Genomic DNA, 22,049 nt, shown 5'->3' with positions numbered 1-22,049 from the left:
GACCCACAAAACAACTCAGGGAAGTTTAGGAATCAGACAGTGCACTTAAAGCATAACAGAACTGTTAGGATGCTACAGTCGGCCACGTCTGGCTAGTCCTCCAATACGCAGAAAGTAAATGTGGGAGCTACAGGCCCTGAGCTATGAAACTAAAGTTGTGACCCATAAGAAAACAGTGATGTTTGACTTCCTTATAAATAAGAATGTCTACTCTTTAAGAGACATTTTTTGAAAGAATAAAATAACTAAATACTGGAGAAATATTTGCAAACCATGTGTCAAATAAATGACTTAAATCTATAATATATAAATCCTATGGATTAGGATGACACCTCAGGGACAAGAGTATTTGCTGTGAATCAAGAGGTGAGTTCAAGTCCTCAGCTGATAAAAAGCTGCGCCATACCACAGCTCGAAATCCCAGCCCTGGAGGCCATCGACAGGTGGGTCTCAGGAGCTGGATGGCCAGCCTGCCTGCCCAAAGCAGTGAGCTCCAGGTTCACTGAAAGACCTTGTCTCAGGAAAGCAAGGTGCTGAGCCAGCAAGATGGCACAGCTGGTACACGCACTTGTCACCAAGTCTAACAACTTGATTTTGATCCCCAGAGCCCAAATGGTAGGAGAGAAATGACTTTTGCAGGATGTCCTCTGACCTCCTCCATGTGTATGCACCTACACACTCATGCATGTATGCATTTGCACACGTGAGCGAGCACACACACACACACACACACACACACACAGAGAGAGAGAGAGAGAGAGAGAGAGAGAGAGAGAGAGAGAGAAATAGATGGCTAGATAAATAGATAAATAAATGTTAAATGAACAAAGACCTTAACATTATTAGTCATTGAGGGATTACAGTTCAAATCACAATGAGGTATCATTTCACACCTATTTAAATGGCTCAAAATTTAAGAGTGGCAATGGAGAGATGCTCAGAGGTTAGGAGCACTGGCTGCTGCTCTTCCAAAGGGCCAGGGTCAGTTTCCAGCACCACAAGGAGGCTTACAGCCATCTATAACTTAACTTACAGGGGATCCAATACTCTATTCTAGTTCTTGTAGACGCCAGGCACACACATGGCACACCAACATACATGCAGGCAAAACACTCATACACAGAAAATAAAATAATAATAATAATAAAACGGGTTTTATAAAAAGAAGAGAAAAAAGGAAAGAGGGAAGGAAAGAAAGAAAGAGAAAGAAAGAAAGAGAGAGAGAGAGAGAGAAAGAAAGAAAGAAAGAAAGAAAGAAAGAAAGAAAGAAAGAAAGAAAGAAAAGATAATGTCAACTTCCAGGGAGAACAGAGCTGCTGAAATTCTTGTGTTTCTACGGAGGATTTAAAATGGCACAGTCACATTGGAAAACAGTCTTGACATTTATGGCAAAGTTAATAAAACGTTTATTATATGCCCCATCAATCCCAATTTACTTAAGAGAAATGGATGCACAGTTTGTGTAAACATTTTACATGAGTTCTTGTAAAAGCTTTAATTTATTATAACTAAACCCCCGAGACGTTTTAAATACCCCTGTAAATGTTTGAGTGGCCCAGTCCCAAACAAGCATAATTCATAAAAACTAAAACAAAAATCAGAACTATTTTTTAAGAGGAAAAGAAAATGGGCAGGCAGCCTAGAAACTTTTTCAAGCTTGATCTGCAAGACTATTACCCAAACATGTGTGCAGTTCTGTTGTTCTGGGTCCCAAGTCAACAGTTGGGACTAGCCTGGATATGTAGAGAGATGCTGTCGCAAAAACCAAAACAAACAAATAAGAAATGAATTGTCTTCTCTAAGAGACCAGAGTGACGTGTGAAGTATAAACTATGCCCTTGACTGCAGTGGTCCAAGAACAGATTGCTGATGTTGTTGTTCTAAGAGTCTTTGCAGATTGAAGGTCAAACAGAGATGGGCAGATGCTGGTATGCCCGACTGAAGAAAATTCCGTGCAAAAACCTTAAGTGGTGCTTGCCTGTACCAGGATCCAGCTTCAGTCCAAAGCTAGAGAAGGAAGAAGAGGAAGAGGAGGAGGGGAAGTTATTGCACGTCCATGTCTTCTCAAAATTCCTGTTGAAAATTCAGTGTGCTGGATTAACAGATAGAGTTTATGTAGATTCTGAGACAGGTTAGAAAAACAGGGAAAGACTAAGGGCACCCGAGAAAGGAGAGACAGACAGACCCAGAGACAGACAGAGAGACAGAGACAGACAGAAAACACATAGAGATAACCTGACCCTCTGGAGTGGTTTATGTCACTTGCTGACAGAGTCAAGAATTTTGACCGTTGACTGCAGTTGGCCTGTGCAAAAACAAAACAAAACAAAACGAACCTACACTATACTTCACTTCTAAAAATATTACAAATGTGACTCTTAGAACAGCTAATGGCTAATGTCTAAGACCGAAACAACAAAAACCATACAAAGGGTCACAGCCATCTGTTTTCCTCTGGGAGATTCTCCAGCTTCCCCGAGGAAGCTCGCTGTGCATGGATAAACGCAGTCAGGGCTGCAGCTAGGGCTCCTTCTCTTTTCTGCCTCCTGTCCCTTTAAGCTGCCTCAGAGACCTAACACTTTCTGTCAGAAATTGAGTATGCAAACACTTCTTAAAGTCTTAGTTGTAGATCTTAGTTGTTGATATAGCCTCAAATGCATCTCACTGCTACTAAAATGCCTGCTTCAGTAAAGAAATATGTGTACCTACCAACGACTTTCAATTCCGTCTTCGATATAGATTGTTGTCCTCAAGGGCCACTTCAAGGGCACCAAAACCATGCGTATAACTGTAGCTAAGGCACTTATTCACTCTCTTCTCCAATGGCTACCCTGGGTCTCTTTCAGTGCATCTTGTCCTTTTGATTGATTAAGACTTATCTGAAATACTTTTCTTTAATTCAAGCCAATATCCTAGGTGCTTGTAAGTCCTGAGGGGGAATTCCTCAGGCGGGAGGGCTGGCAACTTCAACTTGCATCCTTGCATCCCTAGCATAAGGTGACAGTTTCTTCCTCAAGGGTAGGATTAGTGTCCATATACCCAAGATTCAGGAACACTCAGTCTATCCTTTCGTGATGTGAGAATATGGCAAGAAGTCACTGTCTATAAATAATCAAACACACCTCAACAGAAACCAAAGAATTATCTTTTTATATTTCTCTCTTTTTAAGATTTTTTTAATTGATTCTTTGTGAATTTTACAACATGCATCTGATTCCCACTCATCTCTCCATCCCTCCATATCTACCCTTACACCTCCCTCCCCAAAGAAAACAAAAAAAATAAGAAATAAATAATGAAACAAACAATAAAACATCTCACCCCCTGCCCTTGCAACTTCTCCCACAAGGAAACAAAATAAACAAACAAAAAACAGAACACACACACAAAATTCTCACCACAGAAGCTGCCCCTTCACACACTCCAGCAGGTCATAGATGCTGTAGTTGTTGGATGGGCCAACTCAAAGCCCTGGATCTGGGCCTGGATAGTGGCTGAGTTGGTCAGTCATCCGGGTGTTTCACACCCACACCCCAGGGCCAGATCTCCAGCATTGACCCAGCTAGCTCACCCAAGTGCCATAGGTAGGGTCAGGGCCAGCTCTACTGTGCTGCCCAGGGGAGATGTGTCCCCTCTCCTGAGTGCTGCATCTGGTGAGAGATGGGACAGCTCTTCCACTCTCATGACCTTGGCAGAGGGATTCTTATCTGTACTCCCACCACCACAAGGCAGATGAGGGGAGGGCTAGATCTTTGGTGTTCATGCACTCAGGGCTGGCTCATGCCTTTGCCACCAGGGCCAGCTCTACTGTGCTGCCTAGGCAAGGGGCAGGGCCAGCTCAATACAGTACCTGGAAATCAACATGAACTTAGATGGCAGCTTGGACCAGGGATAACTGCATGGTCCTTAGTGGTAACACAGCCTCAGATATCAATACAGACCCTAGGTGCAATAGGACCATGGACCCAAACACAGCAGCTAAGATGGTGTTGAATTTGCTTTGTGTCATCTGTTTTATGGGGAAGGGGACAGTTTAAGAAACATTTGTTTTATAGCCAGGTATGTATGATTGCTTAAGGTGTGTTTCAACTTACTGTGCTTATCTGTAAAGCAGAAATGTCTCTAGCCTGCAAGCCCCATTTGCCCAAAGACATAACTTCCTGGAATGCTAGGAGCTGTTTGTTGCAGGATTTTTGATCACACTGAGAACCCCAAGATGTGTGATTTACTGAAAAGCCCTGTTTCTAGTTGTGATGTGGTTCAGTCCTTAGCACACACCTTTAATCCCTCTGGCTGGAGTATAGACATGTCCTTGGTACACACCTTTCATCCCCAACAGCGAAGGTAAAGTTAGTTTGTAGAAGGAAGCACCCAGGTTTGAAAGTGATGTCTAATTGAGTGGCAGACAAAGTGACAAATCGAGAGAAAGATTTGAGAGAACAGGATACGCCCAACTCTCAGAAGCACAGAGGAAAGAGAGGTAACATAGGAGGGAGCAGTGCAGAGGGAGAGGAGAAGGAGGAGTTTTACAGACAGGGTGCAGCGAGAGAACAAGCTAGACACAGGCGAAGACAGGATGCGCCAGAGAATGAGAAGGAACCAGAAGATTAGAACTTATTGCCAGAGTTAGTATAAGGCCAAGCAGAGCAATTCAGGAGAGGCTGAGAGAGAGAAGGCAGATTGAATCAGTCAGCTTGGAGAGGCGTTTGAGCCAGAACAGCTGAGTTGAACCAGCCCACCTAGAGTTTAGTAAGAAGTAGAAAGGGTGAGCTTTCAGTAACAAGTCTCAGGGGCTGAAAATCTTTTAGGCCCAGATTAAATTGTACAGAGGCTAGACGCTTCCAGGACTAGGCCTGGGTTAACAGACAGAGGCAGTAAAGCCCTGGAGATGTCAATTAGAACAAAGATAGGTTAGGTAAACAGATTAGGTAATCTATGCAGAACCAATCAGGGGTCCGACTCTAAGTAATGGAGACAGGGAGACAGAACACCAAATGGGGTGGAGATGCCAGAGGTTCATCCTACTCCAGGTCCCTGTGGACCCAGGTACAAAAGCAGCTCCCTTTTTGAGGCAAGGTCTGTACTGTACTGCTAGGCTGTCCTTGAGCTCTCAGGCTAAACCATCCTCCTGCCTCAGCCCTCCTGACCTTTTAAATGAATCAGAACATACTGAGTCCAGGATGTCAGTCAACTGCTACCTTTTTGGTTGCTTTGTTAAAAGAAATTAGAAATCAATTGTGGGAAGTTATTCCGGACTCCCTGGCCAGCCCGGACGGAAATCTGTGCCAGGCAGTAAACAAGCCCATATTTGGTGGATGGCTTGCCCTTAATCCCTGATTGGCTGAGCAAGCCTGCCTGGTGAGGTGATGTGACCTGTGGTGATTGGTCGAGGTGTGGTTGTGGCTCGAGTGCATAAAAACACTTGTACCCCGAGGCTCGGGGGAGTTGAAGAGAGAAGCTGCCTGAGTAAACTGCATTAAGAAGAACTGGTGGTTGCGTTTTCCTTGCTGGTCGAGTTGGACGCAACAATTAATGACTTCCCACTAAATACATTTGATTAGATAGTTCCAGATATACTAAAAAGATAGTCATTGTTTTAGATGTTCTGCATATTTCAAAGACTGCTCTTAGTTTCCCAGGGCAAGAAGTATTAAGTGGCATCCACCTGAACGGTGTTAATACTGTCACCACCCGGAATACAGCCCTTGTCTGACAAGCTGAACTTGTATCAAAATTCCCTCAGGATCCTCATTTGTAGCCTGGAAACTCATCTGTGTCTTCTTCCATAAATTGTAGTCAAAAATAAAAAGTAGTTTTAGATGTCTCAGTGATAGAACACAAGACATGCATATCTCCTGAGATGCACGCTGAGATGAGATTGACCAGTGTGTGTGTGTGTGTGTGTGTGTGTGTGTGTGCGCGCCTGCCGCGTGTGCATGCACGTGCGTGTGCGTGTGCGTGTGTGTGTGTGTGTGTGTGTGTGTGTGTGTGTGTAGGGGCTGGAGGGGTGGAAGTTGGAGAGGTGGGGGGGGTGCAGGCAAAGCAGGGGGCCAGGGCAGAGGTGGCTGGCTGCTCCTTGCTGATCCACAGCCTATTACAGTTCTAAGCAGAGATTTGTGGTCTGGCTACTTGTGAAAGGGAATTTCTAGTCTGAGTCAGAAAAAGAACCCCCCACCTCTGGACAGTATGCTTTGAGGTTCTGTATTGGGTAGCTAGATCAACCAGCAGGCCAGAGGGTCATCCTTCTCCACATTTTTTAAAAACAGATTTATTGTTTTATTTATATGAATAGATTGTAGCTATCTTCAGACACACCAGAAGAGGGCATCAAATCCCATTACAGATGGTTGTGAGCCACCATGTGGTTGCAGGGAATTGAACTCAGGACTCTAAAGGAGTAGACAGTGCTTTTAACCGCTGAGCTATCTCTTCAGTCCCCTTCTCCACATTTAAGATGTACAAGGAATAATGGAGAAGCCCTGTTCATTAAATGGATTTCACAGATTTTAAATCAGATTTACCTAATTGTGTAACCTGCAATTAAGTCAGATTAAAAAAAAATGTGTGTGTTTCCTTGTTTGTCTGTATGTGCACAGTGTACATACAGGTACCCACAGAGGCCAGAAGAGGGCACTGCATTGGGTCCCCTGGAACTGGAGTTACAGATGGTTATAAGCTGTCATGTGGGTCCTGGGAACTGAACCTGGGTCCTCTCTCCAAGAGCAGCAAGTGCTCTTAACCTCTCCAGGCCTAAGTCAGACATGTTAAATCCAGATTTTTTTCACTTGAGAGAGGGCTTTGCCGGGCTGAAAATATTTTGCTCTTTGGGGTCAGAGAATAAAAAGAATTGCCAGTATTTGTAACTGGTACTTGGAACACTTCCTAACCTGATCCTTCCTAATGGATGCTGTGCATCTTTTCATGTGCTTAACTGGCATCCATGCCTGCTCTTTGATCAAGTGCTATGTTTGCAGACAGAGCACTCATGCACATACAATTTAAACAATCTGACTCATTAAAATTGAATTATTTATATTCTTTTATTGAACTTTAACTTTTTACACCATCACACTGGAAAAGCAAGATTCAGATCTAAATTGACTTCTCATGATGGTGATAGAGGACTTTAAGAAGAACATAAATAACTCCCTTAAAGAAATACAGGAGAACACAGGTAAACAGGTAGAAGCACTTAAAGAGGAAAAACAAAAATCCCCTAAAGAATTACAGGAAAACACAATCAAACCGGTAAAGGAAATGAACAAAACCATCCAGGATCTAAAAATGGAATTAGAAACAATAAAGAAATCACAAAGGGAGACAACCTTGGAGTTAGAAAACATAGGAAAGAAATTAGGAGCCATAGATGCAAGCATCACCAACCGAATACAAGAAATAGAAGAGAGAATCTCAGGTGCAAAAGATACTATAGAAAACATTGACACAACAGTCAAAGAAAATGCAAAAAGCAAAAAGTTCCTAACCCAAAACATCCAGGAAATCCAGGACGCAATGAGAAGACCAAACCTAAGAACAACAGGTAAAGACAAGAGAGAAGATTCCCAATTTATAGGGCCAGTAAATATCTTCAACAAAATTATACAAGAAAATTTCCCTAACCTAAAGAAAGAGATGCCCAAGAACATACAAGAAGCCTACAGAACTCCAAATAGAATGGACCAGAAAAGAAATTCCTCCCATCATATAATCATCAAAACACCAAATGCACTAAACAAAGAAAGAATATTAAAAGCAGTAAGAGGAAAAGGTCAAGCAACATATAAAGGCAGACCTATCAGAATTACACCAGACTTCTCACCAGAAACTATGAAAGCTAGAAGATCCTGAGCAGATGTCATACAGACCCTAAGAGAACACAAATGCCAGCCTAGACTACTATAACCAGCAAAACTCTCGATTACCATAGAGATATTCCATGACAAAACCAAATTTATACAATATATTTCCATAAATCCAGCCCTGCAAAGGATAATAGATGGAAAACACCAACACAAGGAGGGAAACTACACCCTGGAAAAGTAATCTTTCAACAAACCCAAAAGAAGATAGATAGCCACATAAACATAATTCCATCTCTAACAACAAAATAACAGGAGGTGACAATCACTTTTCCTTAATATCTCTTAACATCAATGGACTCAATTCCCCCCAAAAGACATACACTAACAGACTGGATACATAAACAGGACCCAGCATTTTGCTGCATACAGGAGACCCACCTCAGTGACAAAGACAGACACTACCTCAGAGTAAAAAGTTGGAAAACAATTTTCCAAGCAAATGGTCCCAAGAAACACACTAATATCAAATAAAAATCAACTCTCAACCAAAGTTATCAAGAAAAGATAAGGAAGGACACTTCATATTGGTCAAAGGGAAAATCTACTAAGATGAACTCTCAATTCTGAACATCTATGCTCCAAATGCAAGGACACCCACATTCATAAAACAAAAACAAACAAACAAACAAAAACTTTACTAAAGCTCAAAGCACACATTGCACCCCACACAGTAATAGTGGGAGACTTCAACACCCCACCCTCAGCAATGGACAGATCATGGAAACAGAAACTAAACCGAAACACAGTGAAACTAACAGAAGTTATGAACCAAATGGATCTAACAGATATTTATAGAACATTTCATCCTAAAGCAGAAGAACATACCTTCTTCTCAGCACCTCAAGGTACTTTCTCCAAAACTGACCATATAATTAGCCACAAAACAGGCCTCAACAGATACAATAAGATTGAAATAATCCCATGCACCCTATCAGATAACCACAGACTAAGGCTGGTCTTAAATTCCAACAAAAACAATGGAAATCCCACACACACATGGAAGCTGAACAGCACTCTACTCAATGATAACTTGGTCAAGGAAGAAATAAAGAAAGAAATTAAAGGCTTTTTAGAATTTAATTAAAATGAAGACACACCGTACCAAAACTTATGGGGCACAATGAAAGCAGTGGTAGGAGGAAAACTTATAGCTCTAAGTGCCTCCAAAAAGAAACTGAAGAGAGCTTACACTAGCAGCTTGACAGCACACAGGAAAGCTCTAGAACAAAAAGAAGCAAATACACCCAAGAGGAGTAGACAGCAGGAAATAATCAAACCAAATAGAAACAAAAATAACTATAGAAAGAATCAACCAAACCAGGAGCTGGTTCCTTGAGAAAATCAACAAGATAGATAAACCGTTAGCCAGACTAAGTAGAGGGCACAGAGACAGTATCCAAATTAACAAAATCAGAAATGAAAAGGAAGACATAACAGCAAAGTATATCTTAAAATAACTATTCTTTTGTTGAATATCAACAGTTGAAAATGTTAAAATTATGTTCTATTGATAATTTTTCTCACTGTGCTCGAAATTAGCATTTTCTTAATGTTTAACTTCAAAGAGTTTCTGGTACTTTGAAATTTTAAAAATATACTTACTGATAGAAAGGAAGGAAGAGAGAGAGAAAGAGAGAGAGGAAGAAAGGAAGGAAGGAAGGAAGGAAGGAAGGAAGGAAGGAAGGAAGGAAGGAAGGAAGGAAGGAAGGAAAGTGACAGGGAAGGAATCTATAGAGTCCTGGCTATAGTAGTTAGGAAAAGCAGAGAAAAGAGACAGAAAAGCCCTTGAAGAGGACCAGTGCACAGTGCACATATTGCAAGGAGAGAGGCCACTGGGCCCAAGAGTGCCCTAACAAATGGAAGCTGGAGGTGGGCAATTCCAGGTCTTGGGAAAACAGCAAAGGTATTGGCCCTGGGGGAAGACAGTGTCCAGGGAGGATGGGGTTCAGATCCCCTCCCCAGGGAAACTCAGAGTGGAGGGGAAACCCACTCAATTCTTGATGGACACAGGGGCCCAACACTCAGTCCTCCTCCAAGCTGATGGGCCAGTCTCCAGTAAAAAACCTGAGTCCAAAAAGCTACTGGTACCAAGATGTATGTCACCAAAGAACAGTGGACATTAGGATGGGCCAGGTATCCCATTCATTTACTGTCCCTACCCTCTGTTGGGGCAAGACTTACTCTCCAAGATGGGGGCCCAGATACATTTCCTGCTCGATGGGCCACAACTAACTGGCCCAAAAGGAGAGCCCATGGGTGGAGAAAAGACCTCCCTGATTGACCCCTGTGGGGCGCCAAGGCGACCTGCTTTACAGATGGGAGCAGTTTTCTCCATACTGGTCAGAGATGAGCAGGTGCTGCCATGGTGGACGGCACAAACGTCATCTGGGTGGAACTTCTACCCCTGGCATGTCAACGCAGAAATCAGAGCTAATTGCCTTTATTAAAGCCTTGGAACTTGGGGCCGGCAAGAAGATTAACATCAACATGGATAGCAGGTATGGCTTTGCCACAGCCCACAACCATGGGGCTATATACCAAGAGAGAGGCCCGAGGCAATTACCAGGCTTGAGAAGTGGCTATGCAGGAGCCTATCCAGATTACGGGCCTGCAAGAGACACCCACTGGGAAATGGGACTGGACTAAGGGATGGCCTCACTTAGAATATACTGAAAAAGAAAGGACTCAGATTGCTACTCACCCTACCAACTACTACCTAGAGAAGGAAGGGCAATGGTGCACACAAGAAGGAAAATTATACCCCCTAGAAAGCAAGCAAAAGACTTACTAGGCCAAATGCACAGATGGACTCAGTTAGTAGATAGGGAGCTCAACCAAGCAGTCAAGGGATCTGAAGTCTATGTAACGAACCTCAGGTTTTAGGCCAGAGAGAACAGTGTACGGTATGCCAGCAAGTGAATGCTTATGCGGCCAAGGGTAAACAGGGCAGAAGACCTAGGGGAAAGAGGCCTGGAGTATACAGGGAGGTCAATTTTACAGAAGTTAAGCCAGGAAAATATGGTTACAAGTACCTTCTAGTGTTTGTAGATACTTTCTCTGGATGGGTTGAGGCTTTCCCCACCAAGCAGGAAACAGCTATCATGGCAGCCAAGAAGATATGAGAGGAAATTTTCCAGAGATTCAGTGTCCAAGGTAACTGGATCAGACAACGGTCCTGTTTTTGTCTCTAAGGTAAGTCAGGGATTGGCAGAGACATTGGGGACTAACTGGAAGCACCGTTGTGCATACTGTCCCCAGAACTCAGGCCAGGTAGAGAAAATAAATAGAACCTTAAGAGAGACTTTGACTAAATTGTCCTTGAAGACTAGCGCTGACTGAATGGTGCTCCTTTTCCTGGCCCTGTTCCGAGCCCAGAACACCCCCTACCATTTTAACCTGACCCCTTTTGAGATCCTGTATGGGACTCCCACTCCCTTGACCCCCACTCTTGATTCCTTCAGAGTGACTTTGCAGACTGACAAGAATCTTATGGCTTGATTTCAAGCTTTCCAGATCACCTACCAGAAATTGTGGCCTAAACTTAGTGCCCTGTATAACACAGGTACTCCAGGTTGGAGATTGGGTATATGTTAAGGGACATCATGCTGAAAACTTGGAAGCAAAGTGGAGAGGGCTGTTCCTGGTGTTGTTGACCACCCAGACCTCCATTAAAGTGGATGGAGTAACTTCCTGGGTTTACGTCAGACCAGCACCTGTGCCTGATGCCAACTGGATAGCAGCCAAACACCCAAGCAACCCCCTTCTGCAAGGCCAAAGAAACCTTGAGATGGCTATGATGTATCTTCCAGTGCTGAGCCTCAGCAGCCCCCACCAGGGTGACTTGGCAGGTGCTCTCAGCCACTGGGGATGTGACTTGGTCCACAACAGAGGAACACCCACATTGTATCTGGTGGCTGGACCTTGTCTTTGATCTCTGTGATTTAGCAGTGGGCCTTGACCCCTGGGGTGTCCACTGGGAGGGACTGCCCAAATGTGGGGGATGTGGGATATGTAAATCTAAACTGTGTCTCAGAATTGGCCTTGGAGGGTGGGGCTTAGGGTGAGGATACTCAAATTTGAGAAGTTTCTTGCAAGAAACCCCCATATATGTGTGACCTCGAGATGGGAGAAGCTAGCAGCAGGCCCATTAGTGCTAGGGGGCCAACCACTTTTTCTGTGCTACCTAGAGGTGTGAAGCATTGGGCCAAGGTGAAAGAAGGACTAGCCAAGTGGAAGAGAGAAAGAAAGAAAACCCAAGGTTGGTTTGAATCCTGGTTTAACAATTCTCCTTGGGTTACCACCCTGATCTCCTCCCTATTAGGCTTCTTAGTCATCTTGATTTTACTTCTGACTTTTGGCCCCTACATTTGCAACTGCTTGGCCACTTTTGTTAAGGAATGCATAGGTACAGTCCAGCTACTGATCTTAAAGCAGAGATACAAAGAACTAGATACAGAAGACCAGGAGTATGAGAAATCAGAATACCAGCAATAGCTTCGGGATTGAAACATGCACAAGAAAAAAGGGGGTGGGGGGGGATAAAGAGGTCAGCTCAGGACCTTTGGAAAATTCCACCAGGCACCCCTCCCCCTGGAAGAGAGAGGTCATGAAGCATGTAGGCACCCCTCCCCTCCAGAAGGGAGGGGGGACCAACCATTGGTCACCCGCAGAGACCAATCAATTTAAAAGTCACACTGTTCTGCCAATCATATTGTGCCTAGTTGCTGGTGCTCCATTCTGCCCCTGGAAACTGTATAAAAACTTGCTGAATGGGCTGCCTGAGGTTATTGCCTCTCCTTCAGGTGCAGGATGACCCCAGTGCACAGGAACAATAAATACCTCTTGCTTTAGCATCGATCCCCAGATCCATGTGGCTCACTCAGGGGGTCCTCGGTAGTTAAAGCTCACCAAAGTCTTACACTAACTTTAAATTTTTAAATAAGTGAAGTATATTCTGGAAATAAGTACTTTGTTTGATTTACAATCATTTCCTGCCAACTATAGCTTTTCTTTACATTGATTCTTATTCTTATCATTTTAAATTATGCATAGGGGTGTGTGTCTATATGTGGATGTGTGCTTATGTGTGGGGGCACTGGAATGTGGCCACCAGCTGTGCTATTGACAATCATAGGCCACCTGGCATGGGTTCTAGGAATTAAACTCAGGTCTCTGAAGAGCAGCAGGCACTCTTAACTGCTGCACCATTTCTTTACTTTCCCCTCTTCTTGCTTTCTTTCATTTTTAAAAAATGGTATCTTTGGCAGATTTTTTTTTATTTTGATGAAATCTAATATTTTTCCTGGGCCATTTATATTTTCAGTATCACATCTAAGAGTTCTATCCTGATTCATGGTCACAAGGATTTTCTTCTAAAAGCTTTATAGTTTTATGTGTCACATTTCAATTACAACCCGCTTGAGTTTTTTTGTTTGGGAAGGTGGTGTTTCTCTGTCTGGGTTAGGAGTCTAACACAGGCCTCCAGCAGGCCAAACAAGCACTGTGACACTGGGACCCACTATAAATCAGTTTTATATGTGGTGTGAGGTTTAGGATGTAGTTGACCTTTTGTATAAGGATGTCACAATCAACAAACACCACTTTATGAAAAAAGATCTTTTTCAAGTTTCTCTGATACAGAAATTCAAATATTGGCTACTGTACTGTGTAGATCTTCTCCTATATGTCTCGCTAATGGGTCTTTCTCTTTTACTACATTATGTAGATCACTATATTTTATAGGAAGTCTCACAATTGGATGATATGATCCCTCCAACATTCTTCCTTTTAAAAGTTATGTTCTTTTAGGAAAACCACCTTGATATGGTTTGGTGTATCTCCCCTCTTATGTTGCTGTCTTATATATTACATCCACATACACTGAAAACTTCATCATGGCCTGGGGATGGAGCCTGGTGCAGGTCACTTTTCCAGCATGTGTGAGGACCTGAGTTCAATTCCCAGCACTGTGAAATAAACTTGTGATAAGCTGTCTTTGTCATCAAGTTGATTGGATTAGAATCACATCTGGAATGTGTCTACAATGGTACCTTCCAGAAAGGTTTGACCAAAGAGGGAAAAACACATCCTGATTGTGAACAGCACCATTGCCAGACGAATCCAAGAGGACAGGGTGGCAACATCCCCATCTCTGCTTCCTGAGTGCAGGCATCCAGGTGACCAGACACCTCATGTCCCTTCTATGCCCTGGCGGAGAGCACGCTCACATTGTGAGACAAGATATGCCCGTCACATGTATTGGGTATTTGACCACACAGTGAGGAACAGAGCTGTTACAAGACTTCCAGTCTCTGCTGTCAGTGGCCAAGCGTTCGGTTGCAGAGGAAAGGTACCTGTTCTTTCTTTCCTAACGTTCTAAGTTCCCTTCGGCTACTGTTTCTCTCTTAAGCAATAACCACAGATGAGGTCTTCCAGTAACAGATCCTTCATTTTCCTTTTACCTTCAGTCTGAAGAATATTTCAGTAGTTACAGAATTCCGTCTGGGTAATTATTTCCTTTTCAGCATTTGAAAAGTATTGTTCCACTTTCTTCCGGTTGTCATGGTTTCTCATGAGAATCTATAATCACTGAAATTTTATTCTGCTTCATGAATATGTTGCTTTTTGTTCTGGTTACTTTCAGAACTTCTTCTGTGTCTCTGTCTTTCATCACTTTGATTATTAGGTGTCTGGGCATAAAGTCCTTTGTATTTATTCCTTTTTTTTGGGTATTTTAAGCTTCCTAAATTGAGAAGGTTTTAGAAAAAAATTTTTTTTTGAGGCAAGGTCTCTCTATGTAGCCCTGTCTATCTCAGAACTCACTAAGCAAACCAGACTGGCCTCAAACTCAGAGATCTACTTGCCTCTACTTCCCTAGTGCTATGATTAAAGGTGTGCCACCATAGCCAGCTAAACCTAGTTCATCTCATGGATTTTCTATTTTCCATCTGTTTCTTCTGTTTTCCTTCTAACTTTCTATGAGAATCTTCAGTATTTGGCTATCCTTGGCATTGTTACACATATTTTTCTACCAGAGATTTTTCTGGTTTTTCATATTCTGAATAACTGCCTTGATCCTAGACATTTTGAATATTATTCTATGGATCTTCAAGTCTTACTTAAATCCTACTAATGGTGTTGGTATTTTAGCTTTAGCAGACAATAGATCCAGCTGGATTCAGGCTCTAAGTTCTAAGTGGCCTTCTGCGAGCTGAGCTTCCATGTCAGCTCAATTTTCAAAGCCTTGCTATACTATTCAGCTCCTTCCCACGTGTTCACCGCCAAGTGTTCAGTGTGGGCTTTGAACACCAATTTTTCCAGAGAAGAGCTCTCAAAGACTGTGCACACTGACAAGGGTTGGCGCAACTCTGTGCATTCCAAAGGTAGAGCTGCTACATAAACAACTTTCAAGATTGCCTTCTCGAGCTGCTAGCATCCCAATATTTACCTTTGCGACTCCTCTTTTCTTATCCCGCAGTAAGGGAAAGCCAGTGATTTGTTTACCCCACTTCACCACTTCCCACAATGCATTAGGACCAAGCAGCAGGAGGCACCATAGGGGCTTGCCCGATCCTTGACCTCAGCTCCTCGAAATAGAAACTTCTTTATGACTGCCATTGCCAAAGTGATGAAAGATTTTTGAACCAGAATTATTACAGGACTTCTACTGAAGTCTCTCTGCCCATGCCAGTGTGTAGGTTGAGGTTTCAGACTGAATTAAATTTAGTCCGAAAAAAATTTTTTTTTCAAAAAGCCACCACTGGTGCTGTGGTTCGTGAGCCCCGGCTTGCTGTGCTGGTTCTTCTCTGCAGATTCCAGCTTCAGTGAGCAAGGGGCATTCGCTGGGAGGCGCTTAATGCATTCTACTCAGAGCTGAGAGCTCACTTGATGATCCTGTTTCTGCCCTGCAAAGGCACAAATAGTGCCTTTCTGGGTCTGTTGAATGTGGGTCCCAAAGGTTGGCAATGGTTCTTGATGTGAGGGAGTCCCAGAATCCAGGAGGACCCGGTGCACAAGTGTCCTTTCCCCTGGAGAGGTAAATCTTGAATTTTTTTGAGTTTTGTTTTGTAAGAGAAACATTGTGTTGGTGCTCACCTGATCTTACCACAACTGTAATAAAATATTGAAGGATTTTATAATTGCAGATTGATTTTGTGGTTTTTAGAACTACACAAGGAACATGATTGTGTAAGGATACGATGCTCTTCTTAATTAAATAAAATGCAAACCTTTTACAATAAAGAGCCAGGTGTAGTGGCACACGCTTTTAAAACCAGAACCCAGAAGGCAGAGGCAGGTGGATCTCTAGGCCAGCCTGGTCTACATAGTGAGTTCCAGGATAGCCAAGGCTATGCAGAGAAACATTGTCTCAAAAGAAGAAGAGGAGGAGGAGGCAGAGGCGGAGGAGGCGGAGGCGGAGGAGGCGGAGGAGGAGGAGGAGGAGGAGGAGGAGGAGGAGGAGGAGGAGGAGGAGGACAAGGGATGGAGGGAGGGAGGGAGGGAGGGAAGGAGGGAGGGAGGGAGGGAGGGAGAGAGAAGACAGGGGCAGCAAACAAAGGTTGCCTAGATTTTGTGTCCAGATATTATTTTTATGGCAGTTACTTGCCATCTCTGACCTCAGCTCCTGTCGTGGGGAGACAACTGCTCTTTATCACTGTGGTTCTTATATGCACTCCAGACTCTTGTTAGGCTCACCCGTGTCTGACTGAGATAACAGAATATTCAGGTGAGATCCCAGTAAATAACAAATGAGGGGGCTGGAGAGATTGCCCTGCAGTCAAGAGCACTGGATGTTCTTGTAGAGGACCCAGGTTCAGTTCCTGGCATCCACATGGTGGCTTACATATGCTCATAACTCTAGTTCCAGAGACTCTAATGCCTTCTTCTGACTTCTGAGGGCACCAGGCATGCATGTGGTGCACATATATGCACTGAGACAAAACACTCATACACAAAAAATAAAAATGCATTAAAAAACAACAAATGAGAAAAAAACTGGAAAGCGATAGTCCTTGTGGGACTGGAGGTTTCAAGGTAGGATGGTATTCAAGGGGGTTTCCCCTTCTCTGAGGAGAAGGGGAGGGGTAATGGGGGAGGAATTTTTAAGGGTGGGACTGGGAGGAAAAGAAGGAGGGGGCTGTAACTGAGATGTAAAGTGAATAAATTAATGGATTAAAAAAAAAAAAACAGGGCTGGAGAGATGGCTCAGTGGGTAAGAGCACCCGACTGCTCTTCTGAAGGTCCGGAGTTCAAATCCCAGCAACCACATGGTGGCTCACAACCATCCGTAATGAGATCTGACTCCCTCTTCTGGAGTGTCTGAAGATAACTACAGTGTACTTACATATAATAAATAAATAAATCTTTTTAAAAAATTAAAAAAAAAACAGAAAGCAAACTGAATGAACAACTTTGCCATATATGTCAAAGACGTATTTAAGATTGTACAGGGTTCTTTGCCGCTTGGGGAATCCTTGGGTTTGTCTTCATATTCTTTTGGCTTCCATAAGGTGGAGCCACCGGAGCACAGCTCTGAGGTTTGAAGGAGAAGGTTCCCCTAAGGCTCCCTATTTGAACACTTGGTCCCAAGGTGGTGGTGCTTTCGGGGGAGCTATGGAGCCTTTCCAAGGTTCCTAACCGGAGGAAGTACCTCACTGAGAGCTTACTTTGAGCCCAATTTCACTTCTGCCTGTTCCCGCCCCATCTTTCTTTCTCCTCCCTTCCCCTACATGTGGATGAAGATGCGATGAGCCAGCTTCCTGCTTCTGCCCCCATGCCTTCCCCACTATGATGGAGTCTATCCTCTGGAACCACAGGCTGAAAACTCTCTTCCCCAGGTTCCTTTGTTTCCTTGTTTGTTTGGTTTTTGAGACAGGGTTTCTCTGTGTAGCCCTGGCTGCCCTAGGACTTTCTCTGTAGACCAGGCTGGCCTCAAACTTGGAGATCTGCCTGTCTCTGCCTCCCGAGTGCTGGGATTACTGGCATATGCCACAACCCAGCTCCCTAAGGTCCTTTTTGTCAGGATATTTTATCCCAGTAACAGAATAGTAACTAATATAGAAGTAATTACATGAAGTAAGCCCATATAATTTCTCGAGTCTGTAAGGTTTCTATGTTGAAGACCTCTAGGTCCTAGACACTTAATACAAAATTACTTCTTGCTCAGATCCTATCTCTGGCCAATAGCAATTTTCCTTCAACAATGAGTCAGTGTTATTATTTAACTGAAAATATTCTTCAGCATCCTAATCATGCATGAATCATCCAGGTCCTTCCTAAGCACTTAATCCAGCTATACAACACCGAAACAAAAGAAGGTGTCCACACTGAACCCTCAAAGGCTGCGTGAAAGAGGGGCAGGATTATGAGTGACAGGAAAAGTGTTAGGACAGAATGTGCCCAGGAAGACGAGGTGGCTGGCTCTGTTTAGTTGAACCACAAGCAAGAATTGATACCTAAGAGGTTAAGATAGTAGAGCTCAGATTTTTAAAAAATTATTTATTTATTTATTTATTTATTTATTTATTTATTTATTTATTTATTTATTTATTTAATGTATGTGAGTACACTGTAGCTGTGCAGATGGTTGTAAGCCTTCATGTGGTTGTTGCGAATTGAATTTTTAGGACCTCTGCTCACTCTGGTTGGCCCCGCTCGCTTCAGTCAACTCTGCTCACTCAGTCCCTGCTTGCTCCGGTCCAAAGATTTATTTATTTTTATACATAAGTACACTGTAGCTGACTTCAGACACTCCAGAAGAGGAGGTCAGATCTCATTACGGGTGGTTGTGAGCCACCCTGTGGTTGCTGGGATTTGAACTCAGAACCTCTGTAAGAGCAGTCAGTACTCTTACCAGCTGAGCCATCTTGCCAGCCCCCAGAGCTCAGATTTTAACATATGTATGAGATTGTCAAATTGTCTCCTGTCCTTTTAGCCTGTCAGTTATTCCTAATTACCCCCGCCTTCCATCTGCTTCTCTTTACAATTAAATGGAGACATCTCAGAAGCTTTCCTTTATGATTCACAAACAACTTTATCGCCATTACTGAGCTCCCCGGGGGAAGCTCAGTATTTCAGATGAAGGAAAAATCCTTTTCTCTATGGGGAGGGCAGGACTCTGCCTTAAAACATCTGTGCACCTCTCTAGGCCTTGTGCTCAGTTTCTTTCTGTAGGTCAAACTTGCAAGGCTCAAGGCTCATGATGGCCTCTTTCATCCTATTATTATCAGTACTGTCACATAGTATGGTGGTGCACACCTTTACTCCAGGGACACCGAGTCAGAGGATCTCTATGAGTTTGAGGCCAGTCTGACCTACACAAGTTCCAGGACACCTCACCTTGTCTACTCACCCACCACATGTGCGCCTGGAGCTCATGGAAGCCAGAAAGGGGTGTCAGATCCCGTAGCATTAGATTTACAGACAGCAGTGACGGGTTCTGGGAACTGAACCTGGATCTTCTGGAAGAACAGGAAGTGCTTGTTACTGTTGAACCATCTCTCCTGTCCCAGTATGTGATCACATTCTTGTGTTGACAGTGGTCCCTGTCTCCACCAAGTGTTTCTGGATTCTTGGCATCATATTCTAGGAATTGAAATAAGCACACATGGACTGAAAAGTAGCCAGGAAGCTGTTCAAAATCAAGATGCTAGAATAGATGGGAAATCTGCTAATAAAAGTGGCAGCAGCCCATATGAACGAGAGAACACTCGGGGTACCACGTTCACACCCAGGACATCTTTTATGGGATCTAAAGAGCAAAGGAACTATTTACCACAAGCCATAATTGGATAGTTCTCTTTTTGATTGACATATTTGAATTATATAACCTTTTCTTCTATTGCACATGACTCTTCCCACAATGCATCTGATTTTTAAATCTTATGCATATCCAAACATGCATAGGCATAAGATGGTAAATAGGAGCTTCTCCCTGTTCACTCAGAGGACACAGCCTGCCCTGTTGTACATGCATCAAAACTAGCTCAGCCTGCATTGGTCCTCCTACCCTTGTTCCTAAGTATAACTGAAGTACATATAAATAGAAACTGTCTATGTGTGATGGCTGTTAAAGGGAAAAGAAATTAGTCCATTGTTTGGAGAGAAGTTTGTGCAGGCAACTTGATGCAGATGGGGAGGGTCTCGGTTGCTAGCATGTTGCTAGGTGCTCAGATGTGTGCATTATACATGCAGGTGTGGGTCCTAGGCTGCTGTGATGGTTTGTATATGCTTGGCTCAGGGAGTGGCACTATTAGAAGGTGTGGCCCTGTTGGAGTAGGTGTGTCACTGTGGGTGTGGGCTATAAGACCCTCATCCTAGCTGCCTAGAAGTCAGTATTCTGCTAGCAGCCTTCATATGAAGATGTAGAACCCTCAGAGCTCCTTCTGCACCATGCCTGTCTGGATGCTGCCATGTTCTTGCCTTGGTGATAATGGATGAACCTCTGAACCTGTAAGCCAGCCCCAGTTAAATGTTGTCTTTTATAAGACATGCATTGGTCATGGTGTCTGTTCACAGCAGTAAAACCCTAACTAAGACAGCTTCTGAGCATGTTAATAGAAGACGGGTCTGTGTATCCCCCAAGCTAAGTAGAGTCTCCGTTTGCTAAACTATTTCCTATGCTTCCCCACCTCACTTTGTGTGTGTGTGTGTGTGTGTGTGTGTGTGTGTGTGTGAGAGAGAGAGAGAGAGAGAGAGAGAGAGAGAGAGAGAGAGAGAGAGAGAACATGCTCATGTATATAAATGCAGAGGTCAGTATCAGCTGTCTTCCTTATTTTTTGTGACAAGGTCTCTCACTGAACTTGGAGCTTGCTGATTCAGCTAGACTATCTGTCCCCACTTCTCAACACCACACCTTACACAGCTGCTGAGAATGGAACTCAGGCCCTCAGTCACACCAAGCTCTTTACCAACTGAGCCTTCTCCCCATAGTCTTAGTTTATAGGTTAGTAGAGTGTGCCAATACACTACAAGAATTTTTTCGAGAGGTGGGGAAGCTATTGAGTTAAATACAGAAGTTGATATAAGTAGCTATTGCGGGGACTAAAGATGGCATTGGCTCCTTTGTTTATCAGCACATGTTCATTGTACAAAGCCATGGGTCTCAATGACATTTTTTGTTCAAGTTTGTTGTCCATATCCATTCCCTATTACCCCCCTGTGTGTCAATCTTACCCCTTCCTGATAGTTTCTTTCCTCTTGCAAAGTAGTTTTGCCTATATTTTCATGCCATATAGGCATGTGCGAGCTCCACTTATGAAAGGAAACCTTTAATGATTGTCTTTCTGGGTCTGGCTCATGCCACTTGGTATGAACTCCAGTTCCATTCATTTCCCTGCAGATGGTAGTGTTTCAGTCTCCCTCATGGCTGAATAAAGCCTCATTGTACATATACATACAGCACATCTTAACTTGTCCTCTTTAATGGCTGTATAGGATGAGCCCATTGGTTGTTGTGAGCAGTGCTGTTGTGTAACTAACTGGAAAGGAGCAGGTCTGAAGGTCACTGAGGGTGGAACCCGAATCCTGACCAGCTTTAAGCCCCTCCTCTGTGTCCCTGGTAACACTAAAATTTTAAGGAAGCAGGAAGAATCCCATTTTATGTGGGAATTTGAGATTTTTTTTTTATTACATTTTATTTACCTACTGGGAGTACAGGAGCACACACACCAGCAGTGTACCAGTAAAAGCCAGACGACAATCTGTGGGAACGTGAAAGGCAGCCTGTGTTCTGGTTGAGCGAAGCTTACCACGGAGACTCAGTAGAAAACTCTACAAGGGATGGAACAGTGAGTCATGTTCTCAGACGTAGGTGCTGACACCATGGAGCCCCCAACTCCATAATCCTGTGACTATCAGTCACGCAGACAATGTCACAAGCTCCTGGCATTCTGGCTAGACTCCACCCCACAGTTACCTGACTATAGCCAGGCATGCTCCTCCCCGCAACTACCCTGCAACTGCGAGATAGCCCATCCCACTATAAAAGGGGCTGCTTGGCCCCTCCTCTCTCTCTTAAGCTCACACCTCTCTTATTCTCATCTCTAGTTTTCCTTCTCTTCCTCCCTTCCCCCTTCTCTCCACGTGGCCATGGCCGGCCTCTCTTTTTCTACCTTCTCTTTCTCTCTGCCTTTCTACAATAAAGCTCTAAAACCATGAACCGTCTCTGCTCGTCAAGACCCACTGTGC

The 22,049-nt window shown here is 43.6% G+C and overlaps 1 protein-coding gene across 1 annotated transcript in view; it reads right to left on the bottom strand.

The window, feature by feature from the left end:
* Positions 1-1,376: 1,376 nt before the first annotated feature.
* LOC108168680 overlaps positions 1,377-22,049 on the bottom strand; it is a 160,442-nt gene continuing 139,769 nt past the window's right edge. Inside the window, exons 4-5 of the mRNA XM_030251656.1 lie at positions 19,200-19,445; positions 1,377-2,007 (exon numbers count right to left, since the gene is read on the bottom strand). Coding sequence (XP_030107516.1) covers positions 1,997-2,007; positions 19,200-19,445 — 257 coding nt within the window. The 3' untranslated portion in view covers positions 1,377-1,996. The remainder of the gene's footprint in view (positions 2,008-19,199; positions 19,446-22,049) is intronic.

Source organism: Mus musculus, assembly GCF_000001635.26.
Source record: "Mus musculus strain C57BL/6J chromosome 4 unlocalized genomic contig, GRCm38.p6 C57BL/6J MMCHR4UN_CTG5".
In the NCBI taxonomy this organism is placed as follows: domain Eukaryota; kingdom Metazoa; phylum Chordata; class Mammalia; order Rodentia; family Muridae; genus Mus; species Mus musculus.
This window is presented reverse-complemented; position numbering and strand designations above follow the sequence as displayed.